Source organism: Glycine max (assembly GCF_000004515.6).
Source record: "Glycine max cultivar Williams 82 chromosome 5 unlocalized genomic scaffold, Glycine_max_v4.0 Gm05_scaffold_188, whole genome shotgun sequence".
In the NCBI taxonomy this organism is placed as follows: domain Eukaryota; kingdom Viridiplantae; phylum Streptophyta; class Magnoliopsida; order Fabales; family Fabaceae; genus Glycine; species Glycine max.
This window is the reverse complement of record NW_024464665.1, coordinates 1-21,364: the sequence shown is the minus strand read 5'-3', so window position 1 is coordinate 21,364 and position 21,364 is coordinate 1. Positions and strand designations below refer to the sequence as shown.

The 21,364-nt window shown below is 30.8% G+C and overlaps 2 protein-coding genes across 3 annotated transcripts; both read left to right on the top strand.

Annotated features, from left to right (window-relative positions):
* Positions 1–12,278: 12,278 nt before the first annotated feature.
* LOC100814683 (indole-3-acetic acid-amido synthetase GH3.10) lies at positions 12,279–17,696 on the top strand. 2 transcript variants are annotated; one of them, XM_003539477.5, is made up of 4 exons: positions 12,279–12,849; positions 13,310–13,411; positions 13,512–14,338; positions 16,810–17,696. In XM_003539477.5, the coding sequence occupies exons 1-4, from the start codon at positions 12,353–12,355 to the stop codon at positions 17,343–17,345; spliced, it is 1,962 nt and encodes a 653-aa protein (XP_003539525.1). In that variant the 5' UTR covers positions 12,279–12,352; the 3' UTR covers positions 17,346–17,696. The 2 variants fall into 2 exon arrangements, with proteins under 2 accessions (XP_003539525.1, XP_006592835.1); XM_006592772.4 differs by having other exon boundaries at positions 12,539–12,849; positions 13,299–13,411.
* Positions 17,697–20,290: 2,594 nt separating this feature from the next.
* LOC106798699 (uncharacterized) lies at positions 20,291–21,364 on the top strand. The gene is made up of 2 exons (XM_014775439.3): positions 20,291–20,771; positions 20,934–21,364. The coding sequence occupies exons 1-2, from the start codon at positions 20,436–20,438 to the stop codon at positions 20,952–20,954; spliced, it is 357 nt and encodes a 118-aa protein (XP_014630925.1). The 5' UTR covers positions 20,291–20,435; the 3' UTR covers positions 20,955–21,364.

The window sequence follows — 21,364 nt, the reverse complement described above, 5'->3', positions numbered from 1 at the left end:
ATTCTCTACCAAAAAGATCCGTCATATTCTCACCTTAAAGTTTTTGGTTGTCTCTGTTACCCTCTTATTCCCTCTGTAACTAGAAATAAATTACAGCCTCGCTCAACTCCATGCGTCTTTTTAGGTTATCCTTCAAATCACCGAGGTTATAAATGTTATGAGTTGTCGAGTCGTAAAATTATTCTTTGTAGGCATGTTACTTTTGATGAAAATACGTTTCCGTTTTCTGCCTTGAATGCTCCTCCAACCTCTAGTTATGATTTTTTGGATACAAGCGACACACCATTTCTTAAAACCGACCCAACCTCTTCACCCCTCATGACACCAACGCCTAACCAACATTCCCCTCATCCAAATACTACCCCATTACCAACACCTATCTCATTACCCAATTACACTACTACAACCCCCACCTCCCAACATATGCCATCATCAACCTCTGTCCCTTCCTCCACACAAACTACCGAACCAATCAGCTCATCATCACCATCACCCCCTTCCCCTCAAATGACCACTAGAGCACAACATGGCATTTTTAAGCCTCGCAAACTTTTCAATCTCCACGCATCAGCTTCACACTCAATTTCTCCCTTGCCTACCAATCCCATTAATGCATTACAAGATCCTAATTGGAAAATGGCCATGACCGACGAATATAATGCTCTTATTGAAAATAAGACGTGGGACTTAGTGCCCCGTCCAACTGATGCTAATGTTATCCGAAGTTTGTGGCTTTTCAGGCATAAAAAGAAAGCTGATGGTTCATTTGAAAGGTACAAGGCTCGGCTAGTAGGTAATGGTTCGAATCAACAGACTGGTGTCGATTGCGGAGAAACCTTTAGTCCCGTAGTTAAATCAGCAACTATTCGAACGGTTCTCAGTATTGCTCTTTCCAAATCATGGGGTCTTCATCAGTTGGATGTCAAAAATGCTTTCCTACATGGTAATCTCAATGAAACCGTGTACATGTACCAACCTGCTGGCTTCCGCAATCCGCAATACCCTGATTATGTATGCTTGTTGAAGAAGTCTCTCTATGGTCTTAAACAAGCACCTCGTGCTTGGTACCAACGCTTCACTGATTTTGTTGCTACCTTGGGCTTTTCTCATAGTATATGTGATAACTCATTATTCACCTACCACAATGGCAATGACACGGCCTACATCCTTCTTTATGTAGATGATATCATTCTCACTGCATCCTCTGACACTCTACGCCAATCTATCATGTCTAAACTGAGTTCCGAATTTGCTATGAAAGATTTGGGTCCTCTTAGTTATTTTCTAGGTATCTCAGTTACCAGGCATTCCAGTAGTATGTTTCTCTCTCAACATAAATATGCTGAAGAAATCATTGAGAGAGCTTCCATGTCCTCCTGCAAACCGGTTTCAACTCCAGTGGATACAAAAGCAAAACTCAGTGGAACCTCTGGCAACCCATATCATGATCCATCTGAATATAGAAGTCTTGCTGGTGCTTTGCAATACCTTACTTTCACAAGACCTGATATTTCTTATGTCGTTCAGCAAGTATGTCTTTTCATGCATGATCCAAGAACACAACACATGAATGCCTTGAAGCGAATCATTCGATACATCAAAGGCACCATCACTCACGGTTTACATCTCTCTCCCTCCTCAGCTGACAAACTCACCACATATACTGATGCTGACTGGGGGGGATGTCCGGACACCCGCAGGTCCACGTCCGGTTATTGTGTTTATCTTGGAGATAATTTAGTTTCATGGTCTGCCAAACGTCAACCAACTCTTTCTCGTTCTAGTGCAGAGGCAGAGTATCGTGGTGTTGCTAACGTTGTCTCTGAATCCTGTTGGCTTCGAAATTTACTCTTAGAACTTCAGTGTCCTATTGCGAAAGCCACACTAGTATATTGTGACAATGTTAGTGTTGTCTACTTATCAGGAAATCCCATTCAACACCAACGCACTAAACACATTGAAATGGATATTCATTTTGTGCGTGAAAAGGTTGCTCGTGGCCAGATACGCGTTCTACATGTTCCTTCACGCTACCAAATAGCTGACATTTTCACAAAGGGCCTTCCGCTGCAGCTATTCAGCGACTTCAGAGATAGTCTCAACATTCGTCCTCCTCCCGTTTCGACTACGGGGGTGTATTAGAATATAAAATATTCCTTGTCTATTATATTTTTAGTAATAGCTTTATGTGAATTAAATAGCATTGATTCTGTTATTATATTTTTAGTAATAGCTTTATGTGAATTAAATAGCATTGATTCTGTAGAATCAAATTGATTCAAAACTATTGTATATATACACACTTGAGACTATGAAATAAGCAAGCCAAATATTCTCTATTATTGTTATTCAATAAGGAATTTTATACATTTATAAAAGGGATGTTTAATTGAATATTTATTTAATGAAAGAGTATCCTAACTTTTAGTCTATTATTTACTACATTTTTTTATTTTTTTATTTTATAAAAAATTAAAAAAACTTGAGTGCTATAGTTAGGATACTTTTATTCTCAAATTAGTTCCTATTATAGTTAGGATACTTTTATTCTTCCAACTCACGAGATTGTTATGTTTGACGGGCTAATTAATGTCCTAATGCGAATTGGTTGATAAAATTGAGTGCTTTGGTATTTTCGTGTTTTTGAACCTATGATTTTGATTCATTTGATTTTAATATGATTATATGAAATTGTTTGAGTCTTTTTACTCCCCACGTTATGAGTATCATTTTTGTATAATTTGTTTGTATTTTGGACAAAATTTACTAGATTAGCGTGAGAATTAGATTGTTAAAAATATTATTTATCATGTTTTGGTCTCAAGCTTATTATGTGTTGATGATTATAACACATATATATGTATATGAATTGTTAAAATAAATTAGAAATTAATAGTTCAAACAATCAAATTAAATTAAAGGAAATTAATATATTAAGATTGAACAATAAATAGTCTCAATGCATTTTTAGTATAATTATTTATTAACTCCTTTTAATTGAAAATAACATAGTTTGATTTAATATATACACGTTTTGTGACACGTAAATATTAATATTGTGTGATATTTATATGATTCATGAAGTGTGATAACATGTTACATTGGAATTATAACATTGTAACTGAGATTAGGTGTAGGTGATAAATTTAGTATGTGTTGAATTGTAAGATACATGTGTATTGAAATGTTATGTGCATTGAGTTGTGACCTATGAATCGTACAATCACACGACTGTAAGACCCTTTAAGAGCGACGAGTTAATGCGTGAGGAGTATTGTGATGGGATCCACTATGGGAATCTGACAAGTTGAATCACTTTGAGGCGTGACAAGTTTACAATTATTTTGAGAACAATTGAGGAGTCGTGTATTTTGTATAGGTCATAGGTAAAGTCTGCGTGTTAAAATATTTATTGTGTTACACCCAATTTGAGTGCTCCTTTAAGCATGTGTCAATCCCGCATGATTAAAGCATTCTCGCAAAATAATGTGACCATGACTCGTCTTCCTATGATTTTATCTAGTGAAAGTGACCTGACTTACCACTGTGTGATTTGTCTTGTCATGTACTCCAAGGCGTCCGACGAGATTTTTCACTGATATGGTACCACATTGCATATAGAATTGAGTCTTAATATATCTGTTGCATAACGCCTGTGTAATGATCATTGTGATTTGTTACATGATGATGGATAATGAATTGTGTGAGTATGAAATATTGTGTTGTACTTGAAATGTAATGTTTAGAACATGTGATTAATGTGAAGGTGTGAAATTGGATTTTGTGATTAAATCCTTGGGACAAGTGATGTTAGATAATGAGTGGTAAAATAATATGAATTGTGCTAAGTTGAGGTTGTTATACTCATATTATATATGTGTGTGTGTGTGGATGGGTGTGCGCACGTGTGTGCTTTCATATATCTCTACCTGTTTAGGAATGTGATAACTCACTCCCTGTGTGTTTTTTGTGTTTGGATCCTGTGATGATCTCGAACCTTGTGTTTGTGAGAGTAGATTGGTTAAGTGGATGACTTTAAAGAATCTCATGCTAGAGGACACTAGGATACAATACTCTGATAGGATGTGACATTGGAATATGAGTTTTTATATTAATTGCATGAAGTTCTGGACATGTAGTTTTTATCATTTTTGTTTCATATGTTGAGTCTTTATTTCTTTCTTTGGAGTTTTGAATGACTTTATTTTGAGCCGAAAATGTTTTCATACCCTTAATTGATAAGTGTTTAATTTAATGATTAACGTGAATATGAACCTTTTACCCATGTGAACTCCTTTATGTTTTTTTGAATGAAATCATTTTATGTAATTTCGTATTTTCATGTATTATATATATATATATATATATATATATATATATATATATATATATAAGGGGTAGAGAGTGTCACACAGGAACATGTATCATAACTCTTAACATTCAATTAATCCAAAATAACAAAAAAAAATCATTTTATTTTTGGGATTTAGGTCATATTACCTAGTTCTCAAGTAAATTTTGAATATGAAAACACACCATCATGAAATGGTTAAAATATATGGTTGATCTTGTCATGCATGACTCATTTTATGGGTAGGGCAAAGTTAAAGTCCAGTGTTAGGGTCATTTATTATTGGGTTATGAAGCGGATTAGGGGTGCCACAGCAAAGCCCCAACGGAATGCGTAATATTGTACGTGGATTTAAATAACACAAGTGGATTAAGAAAATGTACATGTAAAGATAATGTACACATATAGTGTGAGGTAAAGTCCCACAACGGGTAAAAATAAAAAAGTTGAGTACCATATAAGTGAGAAGAAGACTCATAAACCTGAACTTTCAGGTTTTGAGTTAAGGTGTGGAGGTTCACTTATATGATTGTTTGTGATCCATTGATGAAAAAAAAATTGGTTCTAAATTGATCTCTTATATTTTAAATTTTTTGAAATGGTACCCTAAAGAATTTTTAATAACATGTGTATCCTTTCGTTAGTTTTAACCCAAAGAGTGTTAAACTTGTGTTATTGGCAACTGCGGCTCCTCTGCCTCCCGTGGCGGTGCAATTTTTGGTAGTTGTTTCGCCCTATGGTTCCACAATCATGGAGAGGTTATAACCTTTGACGAGATTCACGTTGAAGAAATCCAATCCATTGGCATCATTCAAGGTGAACTCCACTATCGTGACCGACAAAATGACGTTACTACCATTACATTCCACAACGGAGGAACCACAATTGACTTGTCGGTGATGCAGCTTCAATACATTTGGGTTAAAACTAACGAAAAGACAAATGTGTTACTAAAAAAAATTCTTTAGGGGACCATTTTAAAACTTTGAAAACATAAGAGACCAATTTTAAAAAGAAATAAGTTAAGACACCAACCATATATATTTTAGCCTTACGAAAGCAGAAAATTCTAATACACACTCACTTTTTTTCCAAATTTTTGGGTACAAGAGAAAATAATTGAAAAAATAAGAGATCGAAACTCCTCAACAAAAAAAAAATAGCCATAAATGAAAAGCGTTCTCACAACATCGATTGGAAATTTTGAAGCAAAGGTCCTAAGGGTTCATTAAGGACAACAAAGACAGTCTTTCAATACAACATCAACTTAACTAGAACATAAGCTCATGGTTCTCTACACAAAAGGTGTGACCAAGCAAGCAAATTCAAGTCCAACCTCTCTTATTTTTGGGTTATTATAGATATGTAATATGTCTACTTTTTCTTTCATCTCATTTTTACTTCATGTTCTTTCTTATTATATTATTTTATCATTTGTTATATATATATTTTTTCTTATCTTTCTTTTCCTACTGAAAGAAACTCTAACATAAATTGGAGGAAAAACTCAGTTTCTGAAATGATCTTTTCATTGATTCAACTGAATGTTTACAAGATTAGCTATAAACACAAGCTAAACTATGGTTAGAACATAAGCTAACTAGAGTTAGTTGTGACTAACTATAAAACTAACCAAAAATAGAAAGTTAACAACTAAGCTAACAAAATTAGTTGCTAACTAAGGTCCAAAATGGAAAATAAAGAATACAATTGTTGGAGAACTTGTCTAATCCTAATACCTTCTATACCCAAATTCACCCAAAAATGGAATGGACTTAATACTTATCTTTATTTTTTTTTTATTTCTCTTATAGCATTTATCATATTTATTGTTTTTATATGAACCTCTTGCCTAGTTAAAAAAATGTTTATGATTTTCTCTCTATATTTTCTTTTTCCTTTTCTTCCTATATATCTCTTCCTTTTGTTCCAATCCACCTCATTTTAGGCTAATTGACTATCACTGCTCTATGAAAATTTTGAAAAGTGTAAGTAAATTTCCACCGAGTTATGTGTTTAAGATTTTCAAGAGACTACAATATGATCACTACTATATATCTATCCTTTAACAACATTTTTTTTCTAATCTTTAATAATTTTTTTGTTGAAAACCTTTGACAACATTCAAAAAATATTGTCAAATATGAATAAATGTTATTAACATATTTTTGTGACATTTTAGCAAAGGTTACATATAGTCCATATTGTCGAAGTCTTTTTATAATATTTTTAAGTTTTAACAATATAAATTATACATAATATTTGATAAAATATCTAAAAAATATATTAATAACATTTATTTATAATTTGATGATATTTTTTTTATTAAGTGTTTAAAAAAATATTATTAAAGATTATATATATATATATATATATATATATATATATATATATATATATATATATATATATATATATAGAAGTGAATGCTTGGTTTAACTATTACATACTATAGACAACTGCTTGGTTGAAGTTTTTTTTAACTATTACATACTCTATGATATGAAAACATGAGGTTCAATTTCCTTTTAAATAATCTCAAGATTTATTAAATGTGTGGTTTTAATGGTGTGTTTGATAGAGAGGGGTGAAAATGAATGAAAGTGTGGAAAATGAAAAAAGATGAAGGAGTGTAAAATATTGATTTGGTAGAAATAAAAGAAAGTATAAAATAGATGAAAGATTTAAATTAAAATAATTTGATAGGTAAAATAAAAATTGAAAAAAAGATAATTAATTATACATTTTTACATAATCAATTTGGCATGTATAAAACGTGTGAGAAACTCATTTTCTTATGTCATCTCTCTTCACTCTTTTCTCTTATACATACATTAACACTTATTTATTTTCTTTTTACTCTCATCTCATCTTATCGTATTTTTTTAGTAAAAGTTTTATCTCAAGAATCCATATTTTTTTTAAAAATATTATAGCTCCCAAACACCCATCTCACTACATTATTTCTTGTGTCAACTCAATTTAATTGGATCTCATATTCACCCCTTTAAACAAACATCCCCTAAATCAAAATATGTTATTGATGATTCCCGTTACGTCTTTTCCCTGACTTTTTTTTATTAAGTTTCTTTGCTTTTTATATTTCGTAGAAGTCTGTTTTTGCTTCAAGGAAAGAAAAAGGGTTTCAGATGGAAACACGAGCTACGGTACTGTACGGTGTTACTGTAGGTACTGCGCAGGTGCTCAGTGTCAATAGACAGTGGTCAACAAAATAAGCGCTCCGGCCAGCTGGGAACACTGCTTGCCAACCACAGTTGCACTGCCGAATTTAGACTCTCTCAATTATGATTTGTACGGCATTGTAGCTCTGAGTAAATTAACATAGATGAAAATAGATGAAGGCTGAGATAGAGTTTAGGATGTGTTTGGTACATAGGAAAAAATAATGCAACTTAGTTTTAAAAAGTGAGAGTGAAAATAGATGAAGATAAAAATACTAAATTAAATCATTTGGTTGAAAAGAAATACAAAGATGAGAAGAGAAATAAGTAAAAGTAGATAAAAAAATAATACAAGCAGACTCCATTGTCTTAAAACTTATTTTTATCTTATTTATCCTATTACAAGCGCCCAAATATTATTTTCATCTTCTAATATTGTTTTCATCTATCAAACCAAACATAACCTTGAAGATATTTTAGTTGAAAAAAATTAAAAAAGACATAGAGATATGAATAAAAATAGATTAAAAATTACTTTAGACTTTGCCAACAAGCAATTGTTCATTGGTGCTCCAAGATTGAATCCTCTTTTTGGCCTTTTCCGTACTTAACTCTTTGGAGATAATAAAGTCTCTTATTTGAATGATTTTTTTTATCAAAACTGAATCTGATGAAGAAGTATTGTAATTCCACACATTGCTCCCTCTGAAATAGTAATGGTGAACCCACCAAATCTCATTTTATTTTCACTTTATTTTTAAGATATATACCAAAACAATCAATACTATTTCCATCATTCCTATTTCTGTTCTCTTATCTTATTTTTATCTAACCAAACAGGTATAAAATATATAATTGTGTCACACAATAATTGTTGAAACTAAAAAAGACTATACTAAATAAGTTTTGAAAAAAGTGTAATGGGCAAAACATATTAATCTAAAATTCAAAATAATGTTTACTTAATTGATATATTAACATATACTTAGAGAACAAAATGGTAGTAAATGCTTAAATTTAAAAATTTAGATGAAACAACAAAAAATTTAACGACTTATTTAAAAACGATTAGTTCTAAAAATTGATGTGATAATATTATATACTTTCATAGATCAAAATCATAGTTTACTTGTGATAATTAATATGACTCAAGATTAGATATATGTCAATCAAAATTTGTTTGACATGTGTCTTAACACATTTTTATAATACTTATTTTTATTATTGTCTAAAATTGATCAAAATATATAATATTATGTAAATTGTACCATTTTATTTATTGAATTCTACTCAACATTTTATAATTTTTAATTAATTTTAATTAATAATAAAAATGTTATTAGTACCCCTAAAACACTTTTAGGCTAAAACACCATTTATCTCTCATCTTATATATATATATATATATATATATATTTGTTTCACTTTATTTCTCTAAGTTTAAAACTTTTGGTCCCTCAAAATTGGCACTGTGCTTAATTTGGGTGTAGCATTGGTGATACTGACTACTTCGAAATGGCCTTACAAGTAAAATCATTGAAGGAGGAAGGAGTGTCTTGGTTGACGGACGCAAAACAACTAGGAAGATAATTTGTCGACGGCAAAAAAGGTGAGAGCGGGAGGAAAGAAAATAATATATTTATAAAATGTCATAAATCTTCATAAATAAATAAAAAAGAATTAATAATTTTGTTTATATATGTTCTAATCTTAAAGTATATAATATTATTTTAAAATTTTTGTTCTCTTTTAATTTGTGTGGTTTTTGCCAAATTGGAAGGAAAGAAATTTGATGTGAGATTCATCACTTTTTTTTTTCTTTCTTTCTTATTTTAATGTATACAAAACAAGAAAAATGTTCTATATGTGTGTATTTCTTCCTCTCTTTTTCTTCATTATTCTCATTTTCATTTATATCAAATGGAGTGATTGAGAGAAAGAAAAAGAAAAAAAAAAGGAATTAAGAAGAAAGTTGAAAGAAAGAAAGGGAAAAAGAGAAAGGGAGGGGATGGGTAACGAATGAATAATGTTACTCTCATTAAATAATTTAATGTCATTTTAGTATTCAAAATATTCATTTTGATATATGAAATTATATAATTATTAGAAATTATAAACAAAAACAACATTGAAATCATCATTTTGATCCTTGTTGATGTGTCTATGACTAGACAACCATACAAAAACACACACGATTGCTAAAGTGGCACAAAAAATGTGTCATGTTCCATGTTTTCTAATGAATTTAATAGGCTAATTAACTTGATTAACAAAGTTTAGACCAATGATGAAAATGAGATAATTTCTTTTGAAATTTAGTAAATGAGGACAAATTTTGAAATAATACCCAAATAAGGGTAAGTTGGAGGGTTTTTTATGACTTATAATTATGAAGTCATAAAAAATTGATGATTTTATTTTACTGTTGAAGTCGTTAAAAACTAAACGAATTTTTTTTTTAATTTTTTATATGCCAACAACTTTCAAGTTGTAAAATCTTTTACAACTTCAAAGTCATTCTATTTTAATTATTAATCATTAATTTATTTTTATTTCAATATTTTTATTGTTTATATTAACAAATAATATTAACTTAAAATTTATCAAATAATATTAATTTTTTAAAAATATTTTTTTTGATTATATTAACTTAAAATTTATCAAATAGCATTAAATTATTTATAAATATTTTTAATTAGTATTTACATTTATCATTAAGTAATCTAATAATTTCGTATAGTATTATTAATTGTTTTATTTGATAAAATTATTTTAATATTAACAAAAAAATAATTTAGTAATAAAGGTAGTTGTTAAAATAAAAATAACATAATATATTAATATAAAATAAACAATATAAATTAAATACAAATATAAAATTGAAAAGCAGAAATAATATTACCTGTCAACTTACTTATATAAACGATTACTATGATTATGTCTTTCAGTTTTACACAAATAAATATTTCTCAAACCTATTTGAAATTTCACTATTAATGTTTTTCTTAAACAAATACGTGTACTATTTTTTTATTTAAATTTAAGCCTTTTGTTTACATTATTTTTTATAATTTACAAAACAAATAATAATCCTTAACAAACATATTGAAAATATTAAATATTAAATAAAAAATATAAAAATATTAAACAAAACAATATACAAAAATATAGAAAACATATTAAATAAAAAAGTACAAAATATATAAAATATGAAATAAAATAATATACAAAAGTATAAATTAAACTAATTTAGAGTGGTTCAAATCAATTTTATTTATTTTAAAAAATTAGCATGCGTCATTGAAAATTTTACTACTTCAAATAAATAATTAAAAAATAGAAAAACTTTAAAATAATAAAATCTTTAATGATTTTTTGTCATATAAGAAATAAAAAAACTAAAGTCATTGAGTTTTTAATGCCTTCAGTAAAAAAAATAAAGTCAATCATTTTTTACGATTTCATAGTCAAAAGTCATAAAAAATCCAATGATTTATCTCTATATTAATATTGATTAAAAATTTGTTTCCATTTCATAATTTTTTTTAAAAAAATACTTCCTTTTGCTCATTGGGCCACAAAATTCAATTTGAGACATTTATTTAAATTTCAAAGCTCACTACAATGACAACACTCCACAATTTAATCCGCACTAATGTGTTCATTATATTATATTTATTGGACATTACACATGAGTGTCAAAGTGATACATAACTATCACATGATATATTTATTTATAAAATTAATTAATAACTAATGATAAAGATTGATTTGATTGGGCTAGATGTGGATCGCAAAACTTGATTATAGCCATGTAATTGTTGATGTTGACTGTAAAATAACTTTTGATAATATGACAGATGCAATTGCCCTGTCTAATTTCCATGTTATTTTATTTTAAGTGTAGGGCTGCTCTTTATAATATTTCTAACTTTTAGGGTAATTAAGTTCTGTAACGACTAACGAGTCAAACAAATCATGTAGCGTATGAGCTAGCTAAAACTTTAAAATTTTATGCTTGAAATTAAGTATTTAATTGTATTCTCACTTATATTCATCATATGTTGATTATGAATTAAATATGATAACTTTTATTCGGTTAAAAAAAAAGTCTGATTTGTTGATTGATGAAACTTTATTGTTTTTTTATTAAACATGTTTTTATTTCTAATAAATATATGATTTTTATATTTGTTTTCGAATAACTTTTTATTTTACGTTAAATTTTTAATAAAATAATACTTTTATTGTTTTTTTTAATATTTTGTTTGTCTATAATAAATTAGTGAGTTTTGTATTTTTTTTTAATAAAGTAATAAATTTTGTTTTAATTGCAACTAATAAAAAATGAGAAATTTTATGAGAGAATAAATACAAAACTTATTAATTTATAAAAGATTAAAATTAAGTGTGAAAGACAAAAAAATAAAATCTTTATTTTATTAAAAATTATTCCGGATGAAAATAAGAGTTTACTATTTCTTCAATTGGAGATGTTAATCCCATAACAACGTACAATATTTAACAAGTCTGGCGCGGAAGGAAAGATACTGTGTATATATGCAGGTCTCATTTTCCAAACGGTGGCTCAGTCACAATAAATTTGGGAAGGAGAGTTCTCAGCTGTCATGAGTGGTGGTGTAGCTTGGTCCCCATACTATGGCATTTAAGAATCTCTTTCTCTCTCCTTAAAATTATAACCCCATATCTTGTGGTCTATAACTGATCGTACCATTCTTCTGCAACATTAGGTTTGTTGAACCGTTTGAATATCGGGGCATTGCTCTTGATTGATAAACAAAATAAAAGGGATAGTTCAATGGTGGGCTCAGTGCCTTGTTTGGCCTTTTTCTATCTACTTGCCTTGTGGAAACTGACACCCACCAACACTAAAATTTATTCATTTTTATTTGCAACACTTGCCAATGCCCCAGCCCGCAGCAGCACCATCAATAACCCTTCTTCAATGGAGCCCCCAGTTCTCAGTTTCAATAGCAATGACACCACCAACAATGGCAACTGCACCACTGACTTTGATATCATTACCTGGTTTGAAGACGTTTCCAAGAACGCTGGTTCTGTTCAGATTCAGACACTCTGCAAGATTCTTAAGCAGAACTATGGGGTTGAATATCTAAAGACATGGTTGGGGAGCTACAATATCTCAGAAATGGATGCATGTGCCTTGGAATCTCTTTTTACTTCTGTGGTTCCCCTTGCTTCACATGCAGATTTCGAGCCATATATCCAAAAAATTGCAGATGGAGACACAGGTCCTATACTCACACAACAACCCATAACCACTCTCTCCTTAAGGTACTATTGCCTTTTTGTTTATTTATTTACACATTTTATTACTTCTTTCATAGTTCTTCCTTCCCCTTTTGGGTGATAAATGGGATTCATTGCAGTTCTCTTAGTTTTATGCTCTTTCCTTCCTCTTATGGGTGATGTTAAATACAAACCATATATGTGGCACTTAATTTCCTTATTCTATCTCTCTATATATCTATTTATTTATCTATCTATTTATCTCGTACCTTGATTTAATAATGACAAAGTCTAGGTGCAAGTAATTGATTGACAAAATCAATTGATAATAGCCCAACTGAAGAAATTAACCATGGAAAGTTTTGTCATGCTCATGCATATTGATTATAGATATATTAAGATGATTGGTTTTTCTTTCATCTGTATATGTCAGATCTTCCCTCGCTTTATGATAAACTTTTTTTTCTTCTTTAAAATGTAATCTTATAAGGTAGAGGTTATGCAGTTCTGGAACCACAGAGGGAAGGCAGAAGTTCGTACCCTTTACCCGCCATAGTGCTCAAACGACCCTGCAAACTTTCACTTTAGCAGCAGCCTATAGATCAAGGTGTGCTTCTCTCAAGTCTCATTTCCTTCACGAATATTCAAGATGACCTAGTTAATGTTTTCAAAGTTCTTATTATGCTTGTTTGAAATGTTTATTGTAGGGTTTATCCGACAAGGGAAGGAGGTAGGATTCTTGAATTTATATACAGCAGCAATCAGTTCAAAACAAAAGGAGGATTAAAAGTTGGAACAGCCACAACACACTACTATGCAAGTGAAGAATTCAAAACCAAACAAGAGAAAACAAAGGCATTCACTTGCAGCCCCTATGAGGTTATTTCTGGGGGGGACTATAAACAATCCACGTACTGCCACCTCCTTCTTGGGCTCTTCTTCTCTGATCACGTAGAGTTTATTTCCTCAGCTTTTGCCTATGGCATAGTGCAAGCATTTTGCACTTTCGAAGAGGTTTGGAGAGACCTTTGCAATGACATAAGAGATGGCACTTTGAGTTCAAGAATCAAGTTACCCCAAATGAGAGAGGCTGTTTTGGGTACAATAACTTCAAACCCCTCTTTGGCCTCAAAACTAGAAGAAGCTTGCTTGGAGCTAGAAGTGGTGGATTGGTTTGGTTTGGTTCCAAAACTTTGGCCAAATGCCAAGTACCTTTATTCCATAATGACAGGTTCTATGCAACCTTATTTGAAAAAGCTTAGGCATTATGCAAATGGGGTGCCACTAATAAGTGCTGACTATGGTTCAACTGAGAGTTGGATAGGGGTTAATGTGGATCCTTGTTTGGCTCCTGAGAAAGTAACCTTTGCTGTAGTACCGACGTTCTCTTACTTTGAGTTCATACCACTTTATTATAGACAGAAACAAGATTTCAGCTCAGTAGCTGATCATGATTTCATGGAAGACGAGCCAATCCCACTATCCCAGGTTAAAGTTGGCCAAGAGTACGAAATAGCGCTCACAACTTTTACTGGTAATTATTCATTCATTCTTCTTCTCTTCTATAAAATAATACCGCCTCCTGTCATTCATATATATAACTATGTATGACATCAAAATGGGAAGTGATTATTTTTTGAAAGATAATGTTCATCCAATAAGAAAAATGAATATATATCATTAATAGATCTCACAGTTAATTAAGAATAAAAATAAAATTTAATAATAAAATAATCTTATATCTCTTATAATTGAAATTAAAAAATATTATATTTAATTTCTTATATATAACATTAAAGATAATATTAATTAAATTAATTAAATGCCCGTTTATTCGACACATGCTTTTTATAGATCATGATTCATATTTGGACATCATTCTTCATTTAAATATTTAACATGCCTGAATTATATTCCAACTATGTTTTGACTTTTTTTTAGTGGTGATACATTGATATTTTAATATTTTAGACATTTTATTGACAACTTCCATTTATTTTATCTTTATTCTTGTTGTCAAATCAAATACTTATATAATTTATCATTTTTTTTCTCTAAGTGTATATTAGCATATGGAGTGTCTATGAGACATTTTTCAATTCTTTTAATAAATAACCTATTTTTAATGATGGAAATACTCAAGATATATTTAATACCATCTCTTCCCTCTCATTATTTTAGCTCTTTTTTTCTATTTTATTATTATATTATTTATCCTTTTGACTATCTTTTCTTCTTCCTATCTTTCTCTTTCTCTTTATATATTCCACTCCATTTTTTTTGGGTAGACATTTATCACGAATCTTTTAATTAAAGTATTGGTGAATAGTTTAAATTGTGTTAGATAAATAATCTAAGCAAATATTTGTTTAATAAGATTTTATCAAGATGACAGTCTAATCATAAACTTGACTATAAAGTTTTAAAAAATAAAGTAAAATGAAAATATCTCGATAATTCTTTTGCCTAAAGCTTATTAAATATATAAGATTAAAAAAAAAAACTGATCAATAAGGGATTGTAAAAAGTCTCTTTTCGTAACACCACATAAGTTCTTCCAAACATTTGAATCGCCCACTCAACAGAAACTTTTTCACGGTTAGGCAGGATTGATTAGAACCATTGTCCTCACATAAAATAATGCTTAGCGTAGAACATTACTTCATAAAGAAGCTACATAGATGTGTCGAATTAATATATGCTATAGATGACCCTCACTTGGACGTGAACAAGGATATGTACCGAAAAATCTTGTGTGAACCTAATCTCTTATCTTTGATATAATTTAGATCATCACAAAACTCTAGAAAAGTTTGTTTAGATATGTCAGGTGAATAATTGAATTGAAATACAAAATTCTGCATATGGGTTTTGAAAACTTCTGTAGTTCTAGCGGGTGTTGGTCATGATTTGGGGTTGTGTGCCCACATCCCTCGGGAGTGTTCATATCATATGTCGTGACCTTTGGCTTTTTATTATTTTCCTTCAATGTTATGTACCTGTCATCCCAGTCTCTTCTGAGTTCTGACAAGGATTTACCATGATAGTGTCAGTAATGGTCATTTTCAAAATTCTATCCAAACTGGAATAATGTAATCCTTCTGAATATATCAATGTTATCAGCTGGTACAACCTATCCAACTAAGAACGAGTTATATATACAACTAATGAACAAGTTACTGGATCGAAAATTCCATGAAAAATTAGTTTAGTTTGGCTTGACCTAAAATTTTCAAGTGAATTGGTAACCCGAATAGTACAATATTGGTTTGAGTGAATCAGTAACCTAACGGGTTTCTGAGTTTGTGTTCTATATAAATTATAAAATCTAAAATTTACAGTTTATAAAATCTTAGAAATTTTGTAATATAGAAGGATTCCTCCTCCAACGGAATCAATGAGACTTAGTTATGTTTAGTTTTCCGTTTAAAGAATAAACTCATTTTAGCGATATATTTAACTACTCGTAAAAGTATTTTTGCACTTAATTTTTTTCCTAGAGATTCAGTTTAATTTGCAAAAGTAAGATTTAGATTGCTTTTTCAAATACAATTTATAAACTTATTTAACTCAAATTTAAGTTTACAAACTTTAATAAAAACATAAATTTATTAAAAAAATATCTAATCAGACAACATTTGAATATATATACAAGTCACCATGATATAGAGGTACTCCTGTACAACAAATACTTCATTGATTCTTTTTACCCTTTTCTATTATATCATATCACATATTATATACTAACAAATACATCGATCGATTAATTAGTGTAAAATTATTTTAATTTAATTAATAGTGTTGACTTAGAGATAAATACTCAAAATTTTTCTACATATAGAGATTTTATTTGCCTCGAATATAAGATTTTCTCTTCTTTCTTCTTTCTTTAGGTGCAATCTGTTGGGGGTGTGCATTGATTATTTTTTCACAGATACCTCTTGCTTTTCATTAATTCTTAAAATTTCTATACAGACTGAGTAAAGTATTTATATATACTTTCAGGGCTGTATAGGTGCAGACTAGGAGACGTGGTGGAAGTGGCAGGTTTTCACAACGGGACCCCAAAATTGAACTTTATATGCAGAAGAAAACTAATTCTAACCGTGAATATAGACAAGAACACAGAGAGAGACCTTCAAATAGTGGTAGAGAAAGGGTCACAGCTGCTAAACAAGGCAAAAGCTGAGCTTGTTGATTTTACAAGCCATGCAGATGTCTCAAACAACCCAGGTTGTTACGTTATTTTCTGGGAAATCAAAGGTGAGGCCGAGGATAAGGTACTTGAGGCATGCTGCAGGGAAATGGATGCTGCTTTTGTTGACCATGGCTATGTGGTCGCAAGGAAAACAAGTTCAATAGGGCCTTTGTTGCTTTGCATTGTAGAGAGAGGGACTTTTAAAAAGATTTTGGATTATTTCGTGGAGAATGGGGCAGCACTGGGCCAGTTCAAGACCCCTAGGTGCACTAACAACCCGGTCCTCCTCAAAATTCTTAGTGCATGCACCATTAAAACATTTCGCAGCACTGCTTATATATAGTTCAATCCACTTATGATGGATGCATCATGCATTGTTTTGATTTTTTTTTTCTTTTCAAAATTTTTCTATGGTTTTCTCCTAGTGAACAACAAGCTATAACGAAGTTATTAGCCCATGGTTACTAGAGGAAAAAAAAATCTTTTTAATCAAAAACCCTTGTCTTGGGGGTGTGTTGTAATTGTTTCTTTATTTTTCTTTTCAAGAATTCAGGGTGTGCTTGTAGACCAGTCTTAAAAAAGAAACATGCAACCGGATGATTCAATGCCATTGATTTTTTTTCTTTGTAATGTAAGTATTTAATTGGTATATTTGATTCAAGTTGCAAAACTATCATATATAAATTAATTAATTTGAGTCAATTTGGATTACATGGAGTTTTCAGTATATATGTTGTAATATTTTTAAGATAGGCCTAAATTCATTATTTTCACGTCATATTCCAATAGAGAAAACCTAACCCTTTTCAAAAGAGCCGTCAACAGCCATTAACTAGTTTATGTAGAAATAACCCAAGGTAAAGATACATTCATAACATGTTAAGTCACATAATAGCATTATAGATGGAAAAAAAAGTAGTTGAGAAGAGATACTCAACTAAAGGTATATATAATAGTACTATAGTAGCAACTTTTTTTCCTATGTACTTGTGTGTACGTACTTAATTGTGAAATAACTCAAAACAACACTCTGTCAATTGCCTGACAATAGAACCGGAAAGAAATAAAGACGACTATGAAAGTCTTTTAGTGTGCATTGTAATGCACCGTGTAGTTGCAATCAGATTAGACTCAAGCGTTTATATATGCATGAGAGCACATGCGATGGTATATATGATCTATGGCTATGAATATAAACTATCAAACAAAGTGGTCCAGCTTAGAGAACAGGAACTGGGCTACAGTAACAGTGAACATATATATGTTGGGGAGATCCTTATTGTTATACTTCCACTCTCTCATCCCAACAGATCATGCTTGACTTTTAATTAATTATCCTGCCATATGGTGCTGTGAGGCGTAGTTTTTATAAGCCACGTGAAACTAAGTACAGTAGTAGGGGAGGGACCTAGCTAGATGCGTACCAAAACCTATGGGTGCCAAATTAAAGCACGTGGAATGATCAATTGGATCTATATGTAACCAATAATAACTCATTATTGTCTTGTTTGGTAGAAAGAAAAAAAAAAGATGATGATAGATAGATAAAAATATGAGTGCAAATAGATAAAAATGATAAAGTAAAAATGAAACGTTTTTTTGTCAAAAAAGTAAAGAAAAGACAACAAGAGATAAATGGAAATATATAAGAAATAATGTATTAGCTCTCACAAATTTTAAAATTATTTTCATTATAATCTTTTCTACCAAACAATTTGAATAATTTTCTTTTCTCCCACTCCTGCTAATTCCATCTCTAGCAAACAAAGGCTATATACTGAAAACACTTTTTACGTTGAATAATACTTTGAATTCTTTGAATAATTTTCTTTTTTTGGAGAAATTTATCTAAATAAAATCTTTTATATCTATTAAAGAATGTTTCTTGTTAAGTGGAATGAGAAATTTGAGGAAGAATGATGATCGGGATAGTAACTTCTGATCAATCTAAGAATTGGATATTGCTTTCACTCAACACAAAAGTGTAAATATAATTGTATATCTTAAGGGAGTGCAACACATGCTATCGTTTGTTCCTATGACCAAACAAAGCTTGTTGGAAAAAAAAAAGTACTGAAAAAACAACAAACAAATTGTCAAGATATTTCGAAAAAATCAGAAGTGTAGGTATTAGAAAAGTTCACTTGGATCACAAAATGATGAGAAGATATGACCAAATAAACATGCTCCTTTAACCACGTACCTCTCCATGTTTTCAGAAGTCACATGTCTGCTAACATCATACACAAGCAATGCACCAACCACAGAGAATGGACATTAATTGGCCTCTTCGATCATGTCCATATTTTGGACGGTACGTAGCTGCAGCAATATTCATCATGAGACTCGATGTGAGGAGGAACAGTTACCATCAACTTGAAGGTTCATCGATCGGTATTTAATTATAAGTTGTGCATAAGTCTTTTTCACATTAATCAATTGGATTTTTTCTATGACCAAGCCCCTGATGCCATGAGGAGTCTTTGTTCTGCTGTCTCACTTGGATGTACAGTATATGAGCTCTCTTGTGAGTTGTGACGAAGATGAGTACTATATATGAAGTAGGAACTCAGTCCTCCATGGATAGACAATCTAAATTATGCTCACCATTTTTTTCTTCTGGCTATTGGCAGTGCTATGTGCACTAAACATGATTCTTCAACAAATTTTACTCTATGAAAGCCACAAATTTTACTCAAGGCATGCATGATATATGGATGTAAATAGTTAAGCTATATTTTATAATACTTTAGAGTGAAATAAAACTTTATTTTTTTCAACAAAACAAACTCAAACTTTTAAATAAATAAGCTAAACTTAAACATTATATTGTTTTTTACAAGTCTAACACAGTGTACTCAACTCGTCATACCCCTGCTATGCTATACGATCTCCTCCCTTTGCACATTTTCAAAGCGGGACGGCACAACATGAATACATAGCTTATCATTTCCGGCACGGCACAACATCAATTTTTGAAAATTCTTAATTATCTTTTTAAAAAAAAATAGTAATTAAGGAAGTCTATTGTTGAACATTATGTATCAATATTATAATTCTTGTTATCTGTCTTCAATTTCTTGTGATATTTTTTTTAACTTTTTAATACTTTAAACAATTTTATAAAAAAATTAGAAATTTTATTATTTAATTATAGAGAAATTATGATGTAATTAAAATTATTATACTTTTGTGACAAGTATTTGAAAAATTATATTTAAACTGATTTTTAATTAATAAATTTACTACAGTAGTGTATAAAAATTGAAGTAGAAAGAAAAAAAAAAGGAACGGTTAAGTTGGCAAGTAAGAGATGAATTCGTACTTGACATCCTCGATGTGGGAGTAACAGGAACAGGTTGATGCCCAACATACTTAGCCAATTCACACGACAAAAACAGTGGAAATCAACACAATCCTCGGACCCTCTTCCATGGCTACTGTTTCTTCTCTTTGCGCTGTTTTTCCCATACTCACACCAACCTTGTCGAAACCCCGCTTGGCTCCCCTCTCTTGCCGAATCCCAAAACGACGTCGTATCAGTATCATCACCTCTGTTGCCGAGGATCGAGAAATAGTTCCGGTGTCTGAAGGCAGAGGAACCCGTTTGAACGAAGTTGAGGGGTTTCAACCTTCGGAGCCTCACACAGAGTCGGAGGTTGTTGTTTCGAGCCTCACAAGCAGTAGCTCCGTCAATGCCATCATCGTTTTGGGGTTTGGGACTTTCGCTGTCACCAAGTTGCTCACCATTGACCATGACTACTGGCATGTCCGTATCTTCAGCTTTCCTTATATATTTTGTCTCTCCTTTTATTATAATAATAATAATAATTTATTGTTGAACTACTGCTTTTCACTTCTACCCCTTGAAATAAGCTTCTTCACTGTTATTTTACTTTAAGTTCGTGACTTTGGCCTGTTTAAAATGTAGGGAGCAACAATCGCCTCATGAGCTAGCTTTGGTGTTAAGTTAGGTTGAAATTCAAATTCAAAATCTAGGATGATATCGGAGTTTATACTAGTAATTGTTGTTGAGTCTCTCAAGCCACCCGTATCGAATTACCACAAATGTCTAATCTTGCAAATTTCATTGTCTAAATGTCTAGTACCAGGCCTGAGGGAGGTTTGTTAGAGATCTCACATTGATTAGTGATATAGTCAAAATAATCTATACAAGTAGTGAGCAACTTTCATTTCATGAGCTAGCTGTCGAGGATGAGTTTGGTTTAAATTCAAATTCTAAGGGACCCTGTTTGGTTTCTTGTATATATTGGGTATTCTATTCTATCACCACGGAGTGTAAAGAACTGAAAATGGAACATTTTGTGAAATGTTAAACGTAACAGAAAGTGAAAGTGGTTT

Coding starts and splice junctions, on each gene's coding strand:
- LOC100814683 (XM_003539477.5), top strand. CDS start 12,353: ATGGTGGGCTCAGTGCCTTGTTTGGCCTTTTTCTATCTACTTGCCTTG. Junction 13,412..13,511: donor GCAGCAGCCTATAGATCAAG/GTGTGCTTCTCT, acceptor TGTTTATTGTAG/GGTTTATCCGACAAGGGAAG. Junction 14,339..16,809: donor AGCGCTCACAACTTTTACTG/GTAATTATTCAT, acceptor ATATACTTTCAG/GGCTGTATAGGTGCAGACTA.
- LOC106798699 (XM_014775439.3), top strand. CDS start 20,436: ATGGCTACTGTTTCTTCTCTTTGCGCTGTTTTTCCCATACTCACACCA. Junction 20,772..20,933: donor TTGACCATGACTACTGGCAT/GTCCGTATCTTC, acceptor TTTAAAATGTAG/GGAGCAACAATCGCCTCATG.